The following is a 16,553-nucleotide window of genomic DNA, read 5'->3' on the forward strand; positions in this document are numbered from 1 at the left end:
GCACTGCTAGCCCCGCTCGGGCACTGCTAGCCCCCACCCTGGGCACTGCTAGCCCCACCCCAGGCACTGCCAGTGCCCCCCCCGGGCACTGCTAGCCCCTACCCTGGGCATTGCTAGCTCCATCCCAGGCACTGCTAGCCCCCACCCTGGGCACTGCTAGCTCCATCCCCCCAGCACTGCCAGCCCCACATGCTGCAGCTACTGGGCCCTGCTGCATTAACCCCTCACCCACCAGCAGCACAGGCGTCAGCCTTTCTAATCGCGGCAGAGGCATTGATCCCTTCGGAGTCTCCAGCTCTCGTGGGGGTGACAGACTGTCTCTGCCGTCCCTGCCCGGGCGGGAGGAACCAGCTGGAGTGCTGGGCCCCCCTTCTTCCCTTCCCTTCAGTGACAGGCTTGGCCCGGCTACAGGTCCAGTGGGGCGGGGGGGAACACACCTCAGCCCTGCTCAGGGTCCCAGCAATCAGGGGACACCCCCTCTCACCCCTGGGGGCGCCTGTTTCATCCCTCTGCCATCGGCACAACTCATCAGCTGCCTCCCATTCTTCCCCCGTGCAGAGTGTTCACAGCCTCGGCATCTGGGTCTGAGAAACAAACCCCGCGGTCCCCAGCCTGTACCGCCGTCCTCCCAGGCTCCCTGCCTGCCTCTATCTCCCCCCATTGCAGGGATGAGGGACTCCCAGTCCCCCCCCCACACACACAGCTCAGCCTCTCACTCCGTGTCCGTGACTCTCACCCTCAGCCGACACAAACCCCGGAGCTTCCCGACGCAGCGACTCCTGGTCTTTTCTGCATGGTTTATTGATCGCTTGCAGGGTTTGTCCAGCACTGAACTCTCCGGGGAGGGGGAAGAGAAGGGATTCGCAGGAGAGACCTGGCTGGACTCCTGGCCCGGTCGGGCAGCCTCGGCCATCCCGGGACGACGTCATCGGCCTTTTATCCATTGAGCTAGAATGGAACGCCTCATCATAAATACAGCTCGTTAAATACAGCTGGGAAGGGGGCGACAGCACTGGCCAGCTCCCCCAGGCAGCAGGGAGATCCCCACAAGGGCTCCGGGGTACCACTGGCAGAGTGCACAGAGCACGCTACGTGGGGAGACCCGGGGAAATGACAGTGAGGGGGGGCTGGCTCTCCACCCTGCCGGCCAAACCCCGGCACAGCCCATCACACATGAGCCACCCCAGCACCCAGCTCCCTGGGCAGCACCGAGGGGAGAGGGCCATGCCCCACGGGACACAGCTCCAGCTGGGCAGGACGCAGAGCGGGGTGGCAGGTTCCTTCTCCCCCTGCCACATTAGGTGGGTTGGGAACTCGGCAGCAAGGAGGAGCCGATGGGGCTGCCTGGGCCTGGCAGAGCCAGAGGAGGGGTCTGATCAGCTGCTAGCAAGGATGCTGCAGCCAGATACTTTGGAGAGGCGTGAGGGAATAGGGAAGCGCACCCCTCACTCTGGCTGGGCAGGGCAGCGAGGGGGGTCTCCTCCCCGGTGCAGTGTCTGGTGGGCGGATACCAGGGGGACCAGCCGATCCTAGCAGGGCAGCGAGGGCGTCTCCTGCCCCACGTGGCGTCTCTGATGGGTGGACAGGCCGGAGCCGCGCGGGACGGTCTCCCCACATTCGGGGCACGGGCGGGCTCGGCGTCCCGCGTGGGTCCTCTGGTGCCGGCTGAGGTTGGAGCTCTGGCTGAAGGTTTTCTGGCAGCGGGGGCAATGGAAGGGGCGCTCGCCCGTGTGCAGGATCAGGTGGGTGACCAGGTTGGAGCTCTGGATGAAGCTCTTGCCGCAGTCGGGGCAGCGGTAGGGGCGCTCGGCCGCATGCGTGCGCCGGTGCCGGTTGAGGGTAGAGCTCTGGGCGAAGGCCCGGCCGCAGTCAGCGCAGGCGTAGGGCCGCTCGGCCGTGTGCACCCGCCGGTGCGTCACCAGGGTGGACTTGACGCCGAAGCTCTTCCCACAGTCGGGGCACTTGTAGGGGCGCTCGCCCGTGTGGATGCGCTGGTGCCGGTGCAGGTGGGAGCTGTGGCTGAAGCGCTTGCCGCAGTCGGGGCAGCGGTAGGGCCGCTCCCCGGTGTGGGTGCGCTGGTGCATGACCAGGTGGGAGCTGCGGCGGAAGCGCTTGCCGCAGTCGGGGCAGCGGTAGGGGGTCTCGGCCGTGTGGGTCCGCTGGTGCCGGATCAGGTTGGAGCTCTGGGCGAAGCGCTTGCCGCACTCGGCGCAGGCGTAGGGCTCCTCGCCCGTGTGGATGCGCCGGTGCGTGGTCAGGTCCGAGCTCTGGCTGAAGCCCTTCCCGCACTCAGGGCACTTGTAGGGCCGCTCCCCGGTGTGCACGGTCTGGTGCCGGATGAGGTGGGCACTCTGGCCGAAGCCCTTGCCGCACTCGGGGCATGTGAAGAGTCTGTCTCCCGGGGAGGCTCTGGGCTGGGCCACGGTCCCGTGGGGGCCTGCGAAATCCGCCCTGTACGGCGCGGACTCACCCAGTCTGTCCGCCGTGGCATTGTCAACCTGACGCTCGCAGGCCACTCCACGCTGAGGACTCTGGGAACGTCCCGGGAACATCCCATACAGTTCTGCTGGCTCCGGACCATCCTGTTCGGGATTCTCCTCGGTCTCGCTCACCAGCCCCTCGCCTGCTGGGAGAGAACCCAGACATGGGTCAGTCTCAGCTCGGAAAGGGGCGTGGGAAACCAAAGAACATTCTGCTGTGGCTGGGAATCTGCCCCTCAGGGACAGACTGGAGCCAGGAGCCCCTGCAGGGTTCAGCGCTCATTTAAAATCAATGTACTGACATTCCCAGCCCGTCCGGTGGGGGAGATGGTTCACAGCTGCTGTGCTGCCTTCCTGAGTCTGCAGACAGGTAGTGCCCCTGCCTGGGCTGCTGCCCAGAGCTTCCCCAGCAGCAGCAGCAAAGGGAAATTGGCTAGAATCTCATCAGTTTCAGGGCTGCTGTGAGACTGATCCAGATCAGGTCAGTTTCATTCTGCCCTGCTGGGAGGCTCTGAAGTTGGAGCTATTCACCGGGGGGACGGACAAACGGACAAACACACTGGGATCTAGGGATGGACGGGGTAGGAGCTAGGGATGTGACTAGACAGAGATGCCTCCCTTCCTGCAGCACGTGGCCATCACATTTCCAGGCAGCGACCTGGCGGCAGGAGCTCCCTGCGGCCCCCACTGGCTAAAATTGTCACAGATTTTAAGAAAGAAAATAATCCCTGGCTACAAAGCAGGTCATAGCCATTATCCCCATCTGTACAACGGGGAAACTGAGGCACAGGGAGGGAACACGACTGGCTTGAGGTCACCCGGCAGGCCAGTACCCAATCCTGCTCTCCTGACTCCTAGGCCAGCGCTGTATCCACTAGGCCATGCTGCCTTCTGGTGCTTTTGACGTGAACTTAATAACGGCACAAAGCGAGAAGCTGAGGTGGGAGAAAATCTCATTCCAGGCGAGGTACAGAAATGAAACCTCCTGCCCCCTGTGTCGGTGCAGCCAAGCGGCTATTTAGCCTGACAGACACATGAACAAACCCCAGGCACCGGGACACCCGAGCCATTGTGCGGGGGGGTCTCTGAGAACAGGCAGCCTGAGCCAGCAGCCGTCCTCTGGTTCGGGGCTCTGGGCTGTTCCCGGCCCTGAGGCTGGGTGACCCCGCACAAGCTGCGTCCCCTCTCTGGGCCCGTTTCTCCTCCCGCCCTGTGTCCGTCCGTCCTAGTCAGACTGGGAGCTCTGCAGGGTGGGCAGCCTCTAGGGGTTCATACAGCACCTGGCACGGTGGGGTCCCGGTCCACGAGCTCTGCTAATGCAAATAGTAATAACGACAGCCCATGTTGAGGGGATCGCCCCTGGTTTCCGACTCGGTTTAAGCGACTCCTCACCTGTGCGGGCGTCTCTCGGGGTCTGGTCTGTGCCCCAGGGACCCGAGACCCCCGGCTCTGCCCCTCGCTCCATCCAGGAGAGCGCGTCCGGTCCAGGGATGAGAAATCCTGCTTGGGGAACGGGGACAGGCGAGATCAGGGCTGGGAGTGTAGCCCACGTTTGTTACATAGAAGGGTCCAGGATTCTAACGCAGCCACTTTTCGGGACAGTCCAGAACACGGGGTAGAGAGTGGGGAGCTACAGAGTTCGACCGGTCTCGGGCGTGGGGAGAGGGCAGGATACTGGGAGGGATGGGCCTGGGGGGCAGAAAGGGGGCTGGATACTGGGCGGGAAGGGCCCGGGGGGGTGACCCAGGGTGCAGGAAGGGGGCTGGATACTGGGCAGGAAGGGTCCGGGGGACAGACCTGGGTGGCAGGAAGGGGGCTGGATACTGAACGGGAAGGGCCCGGGGGTGGGAGGTGACCCAGGGGGCAGGAAGGGGGCTGGATACTGGGCGGGATGGGCCCAGGGGGCAGACCTGGGGGGCAGGAAGGGGGCTGGATACTGGCAGAAGGGCCCGGGGGGTGTGACCCAGGGAGCGAGGAAGGGGGCTGGATACTCGGCGGGATTGACCCGGGGGCAGGAAAGGCGTGGATATAGCAGGAGGGATGGGCCTGGGGGGCTGAACCTATGGGGGGCAGGAAGGGGATATCACAGTCCTGGGGTCTCATGTCCCCTAGATCCCAGGACAGCAGGGAATGGGGTGGGGGGGCTGGGGATGTTCGGATCTTACTCCCTCCCCTGCCTGCTGCTCCTGCCCATGGCTGGGTGGGTGCGCGCGCCTCCCCTCTTCCAGCCCCCCCGCCGCGGTCCCGCAGCGCCCGCCCGGCCCGGCCTCCCGCACCTGCGGCCCGGCGCAGCAGCTCTCCCCCGCGGCGCTCGGCGCTGTCGGCCCAGGGGGGCTCCAGCCAGCGCCGGCCCCCGGGCTCCCCCACGCGCCGGGAGCAGCATGCGCGCTGACCCAGGAAGCCCAACCCCCGGGGGGGCGGGGGAGCGGCCGCCGGATGGGGGGGTCAGCCCATGGACCCCCCCCCCGACCCGCTTCTCCGCGAGCGGGTACCACCTCCGATGGGGCCGGAGTCCCGGATCACAGACCGTTTCCAGGGGGAATCGCAACCAGGCCAGCAACGCGCCCCCCCAGCTCCGACTGCTCCCCGAATTGCCTCAGCTGGGGCCCCCAGCCCCGCAGCCCCCTGCCCCCAGCTCCGCTGCTGGGCTGCCCGCCTGAGGGGCAACGGGGGGCTGGACGGGGCACCCGGGTACCCGGGGTCGGGGCGCTCGCCTGGGAGACCCGCCTGCGATTCCCAGCCCGCCCCAGGCTGCACAGGGATGCCAGGCCCTTGGCCTCTGGTCCCGCCGGGTCTTAGGGTGACACCCCCACCCTGCTGCATGGGGGGGCCCAGGCCAAATTTCTCGGTCAAGGTAGCGCCAAGGGCGATTCCAGAGACAGTAACAAAAATACCGACAATGAAATAAGGAAATAGATTTGGGGGTCTGGGCAAATGTGTCTGGCGGCCCGGATCTGGCCGGGGGCCCGTTCTAGTGGGACATCCTAGGACAGCGAGAAGCAGGCCTCAATGGCGGGGACAGAGCACGTGAAGAACTGGGCAGACGGCAGGGACGGAGACATGCGAGCAGGCAGGGCAGGAAAGACGGGACAGTTCGTGGAGCTGTAACCAAGGAAGGGGCCACGTTTTCATGCCTGGTAACGATGATCAGTTTTGCATTTCTTTAGAATCGTTCTGTTTGTGACGTTGTGTAAACCAGCTACCAGCGATGGTGCCTTGGGAGACGCTGACCAGACTTTGCAGACGTCCCTGTGCCGTTCAGGGTTACAGGGTGAGGAGTGTACAAACGCTCGTTACTCGTACCACTGTTTAAAACTCACCTCGGCTTTCCTGGTAACCAATGAACAAAACCTTGTTTGCAAGAACCATGGGTTTGTATGGTCTCTTACATAGGTAAGAAGAGGGAAGGTTTAATGCTTTTCCGGGACAGGCCAGCTAGTTTAAAAGCAACCCCACGTCTTCAAACAGCAGAGAGAAAGCTCTTCGCCCATTCTCCTGATTACCTGGATTTCTGATGATCTGATCTGGCTCCGGTCCCAGTTTGATCGGATACACGGGATCCCGCTGTAATTGCTGGGAATGACTGGGGTATGGGACAGAGCGACACAGACCCTGCAGCCCCCTGGCCAAGGGATTTCTGGAGGGGGAGTCAGGTCATTAGCCCAGGGACCTGATGGGACAATCGAGTTTATAACTTCGGCCTGCGTGGGAAGTAACCACAAAAAGTCTGTCAGGTTATCCTGACTCACGGATGCTACAGGCAGGTGACAAAACCCAGTCCGAGCCTGAATTATTGAACCGAAGAGGCTGATTGCTACGGCCCTGGGACTGGGTGTGTTAAGGTTTGAATTTAGTAAATTAGAAAATGGGGGAACAATGTCACTTGCATGCAGTTTGTCCGTATGGAAATACATTTAATTGGTGAACATAACGATGAGAGGCTGGGCCAGGCCGCCCCACCCCCCTTCGTGGGGCCTCAAAGAAAGAGACTTTGGGGGGAAAACAACACAACCAGATGGTCTCCTGGAGCGAGTTTCCCCAGCCTGGCTGCCACCCCCGTCCCCTGGGATCTCAACCCTGAGAAATGTCCACCCAGCCCAGGCCAACGAGCGGGACCCACAGGACACGGCCACCTCCCCCAGCTCCAGCCAAAGCCCAGACAACCCCTGGGCTGAACAGGATCGGACGTTTGGCTCCAGCCCGTTTCCGCTCCCTTCTGTCCCGTCACTGCCAGCTCTGATGCACCCAGGAGACGCTCAAAGGGCCTTTTCCTCTCTCCGGCGGACGGGACCAGGACCGCGGACACTGTGACAGGGAAAGCCTGGCTGGCTTCGTACTTCACACTGCAAAGGCTTTACCAGCTCGGCCTCCTGTGCTGCGTCGTTACGAAACGGTTCCCAGGCTGCTGACAGTGTGTGCCCTGGCGCTGAGCGGGCGGCGGTCTCTGCACCCCGCCCCGGCCTGTGATTAACACTGTATAACAGTGGACAGCGACTGGGTTATGTTAACACCTTCAGCCCATTCACTCCGTCCCCCTACGCCGGGCTGGCAGGACGGAAGAGCTGGGGGGACTGCTGGGGGCTGCCAAGCCAGAGGAGTCCCCGATCGGCCACCCCCGATGCCAGCGAGTGGGCGGCTGGCTAGAGTGCTCGGGAGGCCAACTGGGGTCAGTCCCCTGTGTGCAGCCGCTGGTGCACCAGCAGGTTGGCCCTCTGGCTGAAGCGCTTGCCGCAGCCGGGGCACTGGTGGGGGCGCTCGCCCGTGTGGGTGCGCTGGTGGGTCAGCAGGTTGGCGCGCTGGTTGAAGCTCTTGGGGCAGCGGGGGCAGCGGAAGGGGCGCTCACCCGTGTGCAGCACCTGGTGGGTGAGCAGGTTGGAGCTGCGGTTGAAGCTCTTGCCGCACTCCAGGCAGTGGAACGGCCGCTCGCCCACGTGGATGCGCCGGTGCCGGTTGAGGGTGGAGCTCTGGGTGAAGCGCTTGCCGCACTCAGTGCAGGCGAAGGGCCGCTCGGCCGTGTGCACTCGGCGGTGGTTGACCAGCGTGGACCGCACGCTGAAGCGCTCACCGCAGTCCGGGCACTGGTGGGGGCGCTCACCCGTGTGGGTGCGCCGGTGCTGCACCACGTCCGAGTTGGTGCGGAAGCCCTTGCCGCAGTCGGGGCACTTGCAGGGGCGCTCGGCGGTGTGGGTGCGCTGGTGGGCCAGGCGGTGCGAGCTGCGGCGGAAGCGCTTCCCGCACTCGGGGCACGGGTAGGGGGCTTCCGCCGTGTGGCTGCGCTGGTGGATGATGAGCTCCGAGCTCTGGCGGAAGCGCTTGCCGCACTCGGCGCAGTGGAAGGGCTCTTCGCCCGTGTGGAGCCGGCGGTGGCTCACTAGGTCCGAGTTCTGCCGGTAGCTCTTCCCGCAGTCCGCACACTGGTAGGGCCGCTCCCCTGTGTGCACCGTCTGGTGCCGGATGAAGTGCGAGCTCTGCATGAAGCTCTTCCCGCACTCCGGGCAGGTGTAGAGTCGCCCTGGCCGGGCCGTGGCTTCGCTCGGGTCCATTGTGTCGCCCCCGTGGGAAGTGGATTCACCTCCCCTCTGCTCCATGGGGATCCCCTGCTGCCCCTCGGATGCTTTCCCCAGCTCCGGACTCCTGGACATGTCACCTCCAGATCCTCCTGGCAGCGTCTCATGCGCCACCCCTGGCTGAGTCACCTCCTCGTTCCCATGCGCTGGAAGAAAGAGAGAATCCAGACATCTGTAACTCCCTTCACTGGACTCCTCTACAAACCCAAGGTGTAAAAAAACCCCTGGCTGCTGTGAGTGCCCCTGGTGGAAGGAGAGACCCCAGGCTGGGAACTCCCGCAGGATTCAAGCTCTCATTTCTGGCCCTTGGTTTTGAGGCTGAACTGCCTTCCTGAGTCTGCAGACAGGCAGCTCTGGTGCTGCTGAGATCCCCAGTAGCAGGAAATAGAGAAGACACTGGCCATTTTCAGGGCTGTTTTCTGTGGGCTGCTGTGACACTGACAAGTCAGGTCAATTTCACTCTGAGGGCCTGCAGGGGCTCTGAGCACCAGCAGAGGGGGACTTGGGGCTATTCCCAGGGTTGGGTGGGTCGAGTGGGTACACTAGGATCCAGGGGTGGCTGGACAGACGGTGCAGGGTCTAGGGATGGGACCGGACCCGTCTCCTTTGCTGCAGCGAGTGGCCACCAGGTTCCCCACACCCCAACAGGAGCACTGCAGGAGTCCCCGTGGTTCAGCTTCACAAGCAGATGTCAGCGCTTTCGAAATGTACGTAGAAAACGCCCCTGCAAGTCCCAGAACGTCGGCTGGGCAGGCGTGGGAGCAATCCATGAAAGCCACCGCGCTGCCGGGTACCGGGCACAGCCGGCCTGAGACTCTGGGTGACTAGTCAGCGTCAGCATGACCCCCAGGCGTCACCCCAGGGGAATCACCAGTGTGATGGGTGCTGAGGGGCTGCATGGTCTGGTGGGTCAGACTCACAGAGCTTACGGCCAGAACGGACCCGGACAAAGATCCTTTTAGTAGCTGCTACTTACCCCCCTCCCAGGGACTTAAACACCACGATCAAGTCACTCCTCCGCCTTTGGAGTCCCGGGCTCTATTCCCAGCTCCACTACTGGCTGCTACATCCTCTCTCTGGGCTTCTGTTTGCCCTCACAGCCCTCCTCTCGCTGGCCGTTCACGCGGCCAGGTCCCCGGGGCAGGGACTGTCTCTCGCTAGGTGTATGTCCAGCTCCGAGCACAATGGCTCCTGAGCTCAAGCCGGGCTAAATGCTCACGTCACACAAATCGTTATTGTTCTTCATAAGGTAAACATGAAAAAAGCAAGGAACGTAGCGAGGTCAAAACCTGGGCTGAGGCCTGGGGTGTACATGAGGCCTTCGCAGTGATTATGTTACTGCTCTGGGCCTCCATAGCAGCTGTTCCTCTGGAGGTCGCAAAGCACTGGCAAAGATGAGTCACGGTGCATGATCTGCCTAACAACAGGGAAACCGAGGCACAGAAATGGGAAAGAAGGTGGCGGGGCTGGGAACTCAGGTCATAAGATCCAACAAAGAACTGAGCGTAAGGTGGTAGATATTGGTTGTTGTGGTGAGATTTCGTGCGCGCACACTCACCACCTGAGACACTGCGTGTGAGTCTGTGTCCCACTGCCTTGCACTATGCACGTAAACACACCTCTGTAAACGTGCGTGTGGAGGGCGACGGCGGCCTGGGGTTTAATCTAATCTGATGAGCTGCTTTGCCCTCAATACAGAATTAACCCCCCAGCTGCATTTACTCCCCCCATCCTGAAATCCCCTCCCTGCCCGCGCTGGCTGCAGGGGCACTGTCAAGCGAGAGTCACTGTCAGATGAGTGGAGGAACCGCATGTCCTAACCCCAGCCTGTTTTCTTTGCGCCTGCGGCAGCATCTGCCCAGTCTGCGTCGCCGCGGCCCCTGCACAATCGTCTGCCCGTTGTGGTGTGCGGGTCTCTCACACGGGAGCAGGGCAGCGAAAAACATTTACAAACATAAAATGGGGTTGGGGAAAGCCAGGGGGCTGGGGCAGCCCCTGTCTGGCCCATAAAGCCCCTTCTGTTACTGCCCAGGATTTAAAGGCCCCAGGAAGCCAGGGGGGAATTTCTGAGCCGGTTTAAGCGACTCCTCACCTGTGCGGGCGTCTCTCAGGGTCTCCTCAGCGCCCTGGGGACCCGGGACCCCTGGCTCTGCCCCTCGCTCCATCCAGGAGAGCGCGTCCGGCCCAGAGATCAGAAATCCTGCTTCGGGGCCAGGACAGGCGAGATCAGGGCATGCGATGTGGCAGGAGAATATCTGCTACAGGGAACAGCCCATGATTTGAACCCAGCCCCATAGTCTGACCCAAGGCGTGGGGATGGGAATGGGGCAGGACACCGGGCAGGATGGGCCCGTGAGGCTGACCCAGGGGCAGGGAAGGGGATACCACAGCCTCTGGGGTCTCACTGTCCCCACTTCAGACACCCAGGATGGGGTGGGGGGCTTTGGAAGGGCTGTGGGATGTTCAGATCTTAGTCACCCCCCTGCCTGCTGCTCCTGCCCCATTGCTGGATGGGGGTCTGCACCCTCCCCCCACCACTGCCCTCCATCCCCTCCTATCCTCCCCCCACGCCTCACTCTCCGCCCGCGGTCCTGCAGCGCCCAGCCTGGCCCCTCCCATACTGCCCCCATCGCCTCCTGCCCTCCCACACCTCCCCCCGCCAGCGCCCCCTCGGCCCGGCCCCTCCCGCACCTGCCGGCCCCGGCGCAGCAGCTCCCTCCCCCGGCGCGCTCGGCGCTGCGGCGGCTCAAGGGCGGCCTCCAGCCAGCGCAGCCCCGGGCTCCCCGCCCGGGCCGGGAGCAAAAGCGGGGCCGTGCGCGGACGCAGCGGCGGCGCTGACCCAGGAAGCCCAACCCCCGGGGGGGCGGGGAGCAGCCCATGGACCCGCCCCCGCTGCCGGGAGGGGAGCCGCACAGACAGGACCCGTCTACCTCGGATCGCACACCCGGGGCTGCGGCCCCTGCTAGTGCGCTCGGGGCAGGGCTGGGGTCGGGGGCGCGGGGCAGGCAGAGACGGGCCCTTTGTGCAGAGTCAGCGCCCGGGTCTCCCCATCGCCCCCACCCCTGGCTCAGGAGTGGGTGTCCCAGAGCCTGGCCAAAGCCCCAACCCGCCTCCTGTCCCCCAGGAGAGGGACAGACAGGGCTGGCATGGGGGGCTGTGGGCCCTGCATTGCAGGGGGTCCAGGAGGGGGAGCCGGTGTTTGGGGCTGTGGGGGGGGGCAAATTCCTCACCCCACCGTCCTGAGCACCCTGAAAGCCATTGCTCTGCCATTGCCTAAAATACCCCTTCCCTCCCCACAGGCAGCGTCTACACTAGGGCACACCCAGGGGTGTATAGACGTGTCCCAGCCACCGTCTCCGCGTCCCCCACTGGCCAGCCAAGCCGTGAGCGGGGACAGGGCGCCCGGCTGCCTGTTCCCCCATCACCACCATCCCCCAGAACCCCGCTGGCCCCTGGCCCCCACTCACCCCGAGCCCCTAGCTCTGTGGAGGGCTGGGAAGGGTGCTGAAGAGGTGCCAAGGGTGGCTGGGTGGGTGATGCAGCAGCTGGTGGGTGGGTGCTGGGGCCCCTGGGTGGGTCGCAGAGGCCGGGGGCACAGAGGCTGTCTGGGCAGGAACCCGCTGGGCTGTGGGCGGCTGGGCAGCCCTGGGTGTGTGCCGAGCAGGAGTCCCCTGAGCCAGTGTGGTGGTTGGCGGGAGGGTGCTGAGCTGGGAAGGCCTGGGGGAGGCATCAGGAACTCAGCCGTGGGGCAACACCTTCGGGGCCTGTGAACTCACGGTGCCAAAGGGGCGCCCGGAGCAGAAAACCACCGGGGATCCCAGCTAGGTCACTGCCCCTGCCATAGGGAGCCTCTGCCCCATGGGAGCCCCATTGCACCCATCTTCTCCAGACAAAGGCTGTGAAGCCCCTGGAGACGCCCTGCTGGGTTGGGGGTGCTGGGGTGGGGTCTGGTTCAGTGCTGTTCTCCCCACCCAGGAGCTGTGGGGTAGGGGGGCTGCTCTTCCTCCTCAGCCCTCAGCCATGGGGCCTGGCCCGCCTCCAGGCCCAGCGTGGGGGCTGCCCCACCACTTCCCTTCACAGCTCAGGCCCTCAGCAATTGGGGGCAACCCTCTCCCTCCCGGGGGGTGTCTGACACGCAGGACAAACCCATCCAATGCTTGTCAGCTATTTCCCATCTCCCCCCAGCGCAGCCAGTTCACAGCTCCCAGCCTGTGTCTGGCTCTGAGGAGCAAACCCTGCAGCGTCCCGGGGGGGAGCAGGGGGGCAGAATCAACCCTTACTGACATTTACCGATAAAATATCTTGTCTGTTCCAAGCCCAGGTACCGGTACCAGCCAGCACTGGGGGGGCCAGTGCCCCACGCTGCGTGGGGTGGATCACAACACTTCTATCCAGGGTAGAAAAATACCAGCAATCCTAGGAACGGCCACACCGGCTCAGACTAAGGGTCCCGCTAGCCCCGTGTCCTGTCTGCCGACACTGGCCAGTGCCAGGCGCCTCGCAGGGAATGAACAGAACAGGGCGATTATCCAGGGACCCAGCCCTGGTCGGCCAGGCCCAGCTTCTGGCAGGCAGCATCCAGCAAATGCTCTTGGAGCCTCTGTGCCAGGAGATGGGGAGCTTTACGTGTACTAACCACACACACACACACACAGAGACACACACACAGACACACACACACAGAGACACACACAGCCTGCAGTCTGTGAGGTCACTGGGGCCTTCTGTGCCAGGAGATGGGGACACACACACACACACACACACACACACAGCCTGCAGTCTGTGAGGTCACTGGGACCTTCTGTGCCAGGAGATGGGGACACGGACACACACACACACACAGACACACACAGCCCGCAGTCTGTGAGGTGACTGGGGCAGTGACTGTCTGCTGGCTCCATGTCCGTGCAGCGCCCAGCGCGATCAGTCCATCCCTAGGGCCCGTCGGTGCTGCTGGCGTACAAATCACCACACTATGCGCTGGGAGCTCTGGTGACATCTCGCCTGCTCTGAGCACCGTGCGCTGCATTCAGGGACTCGGCAGCCCTGGGGTCGCTGTCGTGCCGTTTGGCCGGCGCTTTCCCCCTGGGGGCAGTCGCAGGGCCTGGGCCTTGGAGGAACACAGGGTGAATTGTCCCCGCTGCGTTGGGCCTCAGCGAGAGCCGCTGACACACCCAGCTGCAAGTAGCACCTTGCCACGAGCTCAGTGCGGTGTCGGGGGTAAGGGCGGGTGCCGGGCTGCTCACAGCCCCAGGGACTCACCGGGGCCTCGCATGGTGGTTAGTTCCCTGGGAGCTGTGGGGACACCCCAAGGACGCTCACACACAGACACACACAGAGCATCCCGCAGGCCAAGGGGCCCCACAGACCCTGCTGGGGCAGGGGAATGTGTCATACCTGGGCGTGTGCAGGGGGCTGTACAGGGACGGGGCCCTTCCCACACAGACCCCACGCTGTGCACAGGGGCTCCACAGACCCTGCTGGGGGGGCGATATGTGTCACACCCAGGCGAGTGCAGGGGGCTGTACAGGGGACAGGGCCCTTCCCACACAGATCCTGCCAGGGGGGGCGATATGTGTCATACCCGGGCGTGTGCAGGGGGCTGTACAAGGACAAGACCCTTCCCACACAGACCCTGCGCTGGGCACAGGGACCCCACAGACCCTGCCAGGGGGTGATATGTGTCACACCCGGGCGTGTGCAGGGGGCTGTACAAGGACAGGGCCCTTCCCACACAGAACCCGCGCTGGGCACAGGGACCCCACAGACCCTGCCGGGGGGCGATATGTTTTACACCCGAGTGTACGTGCAGGGGGCTGTACAGGGGTGGGGCCCTTCCCACACAGAACCCGCGCTGGGCGCTGGGGCCCCACAGACCCTGCAGGGGGGGCGATATGTGTCACACCCAGGCGTGTGCAGGGGGCTGTACAGGGGACAGGGCCCTTCCCACACAGACCCTGCCGGGGGGGCGATATGTGTCACACCTGGGCCTGTGCAGGGGGCTGTACAGGGAGGGGCCCTTCCCACACAGACCCCGCGCTGGGCACAGGGACCCCACAGACCCTGCCGGGGGGGGCGATATGTGTCACACCCGGGCCAGTGCACGGGGCTGTACAGGGAGGGGCCCCGCGCTGGGCTCTGAGCTCAGCAGCGCTGGGCCCCGGGGGAGCCGCACACGGGTGGGGGGGGCCCTTTAAATTGTGCCCCCCCATCGGCAGGGCAGGCGGCTCTACAAAGGCTCCCGCGCCCCCTCCCCAGCTGCAGCCCCCGCAGACCGGGGCTCAGCCCCGGGACCTGGCCGGAGCTCGCGGCGCGGAACAGCTGGGGCTGCCCAGGGCAGGGGGCGGGGGCCGCGTGAGCACGTATGCAGATTTCCGTGAGCGCGGAGCATTGTGGTGGACGGCAGCAGGCTGCCGAGCGGGGCCACAACGCGACCGTGCGGGGCTCGGCGGCGAGAAGGGTCCGAGCCCCGGGGCCCGTCGGAGCAGCTGGCGGCGGGGTGGGGCCGGCGTGGCGGCGGCGTTGGCCGGCGGTCGGTCCGAGTTCGGGCCCCAGATCCGGACCGTGTGTTGAAGAGTGTGGGGCGAGCGATTGGAGCGGGCGGTGTCGGGGTATTGCCGCGCAGACTCAATACTTACCTGGCAGGGGAGATTACCATGACCGATGAAGGTGGTTTTCCCAGGGTGAGGCTCATCCATTGCACTGCGGGTGTGTTGACCCCTGCGATTTCCCCAATGCCGGGAAACTCGATGATAATTTGTGGTAGCTGGGGCGATGCGTTCACGCTCTTCCCTGGCTCGGTCTGGCTGCAAGAACAGATATTCTTCTTGCGGAGTGCTTACTCATATCTATTGTCAGTAGGTGTGCGGCGTGCTGTGCATGCATGTTCTTATGTCGGAAGATTTTTTACTAGCAACACTCAGGGGTCAGCAGGGCACCCCTGGAGTGGCGCGCTGGAACCCAGCCGCCCTTCAGTTCCTTCTTACCCGCCCGTGTCTGGGTCGTTGGAACAGTGGAGCGCAGCTTAGCTGACCTCGCGCTTCCCTAGCTATCGTTAAGTTCTTGTTGTAATAGTTTTATAATCCTTATACATTTTTTCTTAATAGTTAGTTTAATGCTTACTGTGTTAGCGGGGTTCGGGGAGTAGCCCTTTCCTGCCACCATGTGCCTGGGATGCCACATTGCCCGGTCTCACCGCGTTTTTAGTCCGTGCCCTGCCAGCTCTCGGCCGATGATTGCTGACAGGGAGTCCACAGACGATCCTGTTTACCGGTTGCCTTGGCGGAGATCGCAGATAAGGTGTCCCATTTGCACGCGCACGTTTAACGCCAACAACAACAGGGAGCGGCACTTCACATTTCCCCTCCACCTTCTGCACAAGGCGCAGCTAGCTTGGCCGGACAGATGCGCCTCCTACTACTTTGGCAGCCCGACCCCGTGGCTGGTATCCGGCGTTGCCAGGCACCGATAGTCGACTCTGAGCGCAACCCTCCATCTTTCTGAGGTTGAGGAAGCTCAGTGCCGACAGCTTCCCGGCACGTCGGCGTTGGAATTGAGCTCCATGCTCCTGCTGCGTTCCGGTGCCAGATCGGCACCGCAGCCCAGAGAGCTCATCACCGTTGGATCGCCCGGGGCACCGACAACTGCAGAGACACCTGAGGATGCCCGGCAGCCTTGATTCCGGATCCCGCCGGGTGCCTGTCGCAATCCAGTGCCTGGCTGCTCCACGGTGCAGGCCAGCGCCGCTGGAAGTGTGCGCTATCCATGATCGCTGGCTGTTTCGGTGCCAACCATTTCGCATCATCATTCCGAGTGAGCTCATTATACTTCAAGTTCGGATACGCCCGGCACCTACTGCCCCCGGCACCGACAACGCCGGGCACCGTCGATCCCTAGGTCCCACAAGGGCTGTTGATATCGGTGCCTGTGACTGCTCCCGTGCCACCGCCGTTGGTTGAGCCTTCTGCTTGTCCTGCTGCTTCTGTTTGCATCTGCACCACAGTAAGTTGAGCTCATACTAGAGTCGATCGGCCGAGCACCGGCACCTGCCGGTACGACAACGCTGCCGTCGGTACCCGGTCCACAAGGCGTGTTGAAATCTGGTGCGGTTGTAGCTCCCCGAGGAACGCGCCGTGGTATGAGCTTCTGCTGCCTGCTGTCCCGTGCATCTGCACCACTAGCCAGTCGATGCTCAAATTGAGGTCGGATCGAACGGGCCAGGCACCGCCTGGCACGACAGCCGGCACGGTCGAAGTCCTTGGTCCCACAGGGCCGTTGAATCTGGTGCCTAGGAGCCGCTCCCCGGCACGCGCTCCCTGGTGGTTGAGCCTCTGTCCTTGCTCCCTGCCGTGCCCATCCGCATGCGCCAGTCTGAGCACGTTCTAGTCGGATCGCCAGGCAAGACTCTCCTGATGTCCAGGGCTCGCCATATTGCCATGGCGACCTTTTCCGTCCCCAAGCGCTGTCGATCCGGGCTTGACCGACAACCGGCCATGCGCTGTGGAGA

General features: G+C 63.8%; 1 protein-coding gene and 1 non-coding gene across 2 annotated transcripts; one reads left to right on the forward strand and one right to left on the reverse strand.

The window, feature by feature from the left end:
• Nucleotides 1–687: 687 nt before the first annotated feature.
• On the reverse strand, nt 688–10,596 carry LOC116821661 (uncharacterized). The gene is made up of 4 exons (XM_032775020.2): nt 10,526–10,596; nt 10,140–10,247; nt 7,224–8,193; nt 688–2,391 (listed from the first exon to the last, which is right to left on the reverse strand). The coding sequence occupies exons 1-4, from the start codon at nt 10,593–10,595 to the stop codon at nt 1,530–1,532; spliced, it is 2,010 nt and encodes a 669-aa protein (XP_032630911.2). The 5' UTR covers nt 10,596; the 3' UTR covers nt 688–1,529.
• Nucleotides 10,597–14,677: 4,081 nt separating this feature from the next.
• On the forward strand, nt 14,678–14,842 carry LOC142047657 (U1 spliceosomal RNA). The gene has a single exon (XR_012656916.1). It is a non-coding gene; the product is annotated as a U1 spliceosomal RNA (small nuclear RNA).
• The last annotated feature ends 1,711 nt before the right edge of the window (nt 14,843–16,553 follow it).

Source organism: Chelonoidis abingdonii, chromosome 12, assembly GCF_003597395.2.
Source record: "Chelonoidis abingdonii isolate Lonesome George chromosome 12, CheloAbing_2.0, whole genome shotgun sequence".
NCBI lineage: Eukaryota > Metazoa > Chordata > Testudines > Testudinidae > Chelonoidis > Chelonoidis abingdonii.

Excerpts from the sequence above, each read along its gene's own strand:
- LOC116821661 (XM_032775020.2), bottom strand. The coding sequence starts at position 10,595 with ATGGAGGGCAGTGGTGGGGGGAGGGTGCAGACCCCCATCCAGCAATGG. Across the intron at positions 10,248-10,525 it reads CAGGAGCAGCAGGCAGGGGG|GATTTCTGATCTCTGGGCCG; the intron begins GTGACTAAGATC and ends GCCCCGAAGCAG. Across the intron at positions 8,194-10,139 it reads CCTGAGAGACGCCCGCACAG|CGCATGGGAACGAGGAGGTG; the intron begins GTGAGGAGTCGC and ends TCTTTCTTCCAG.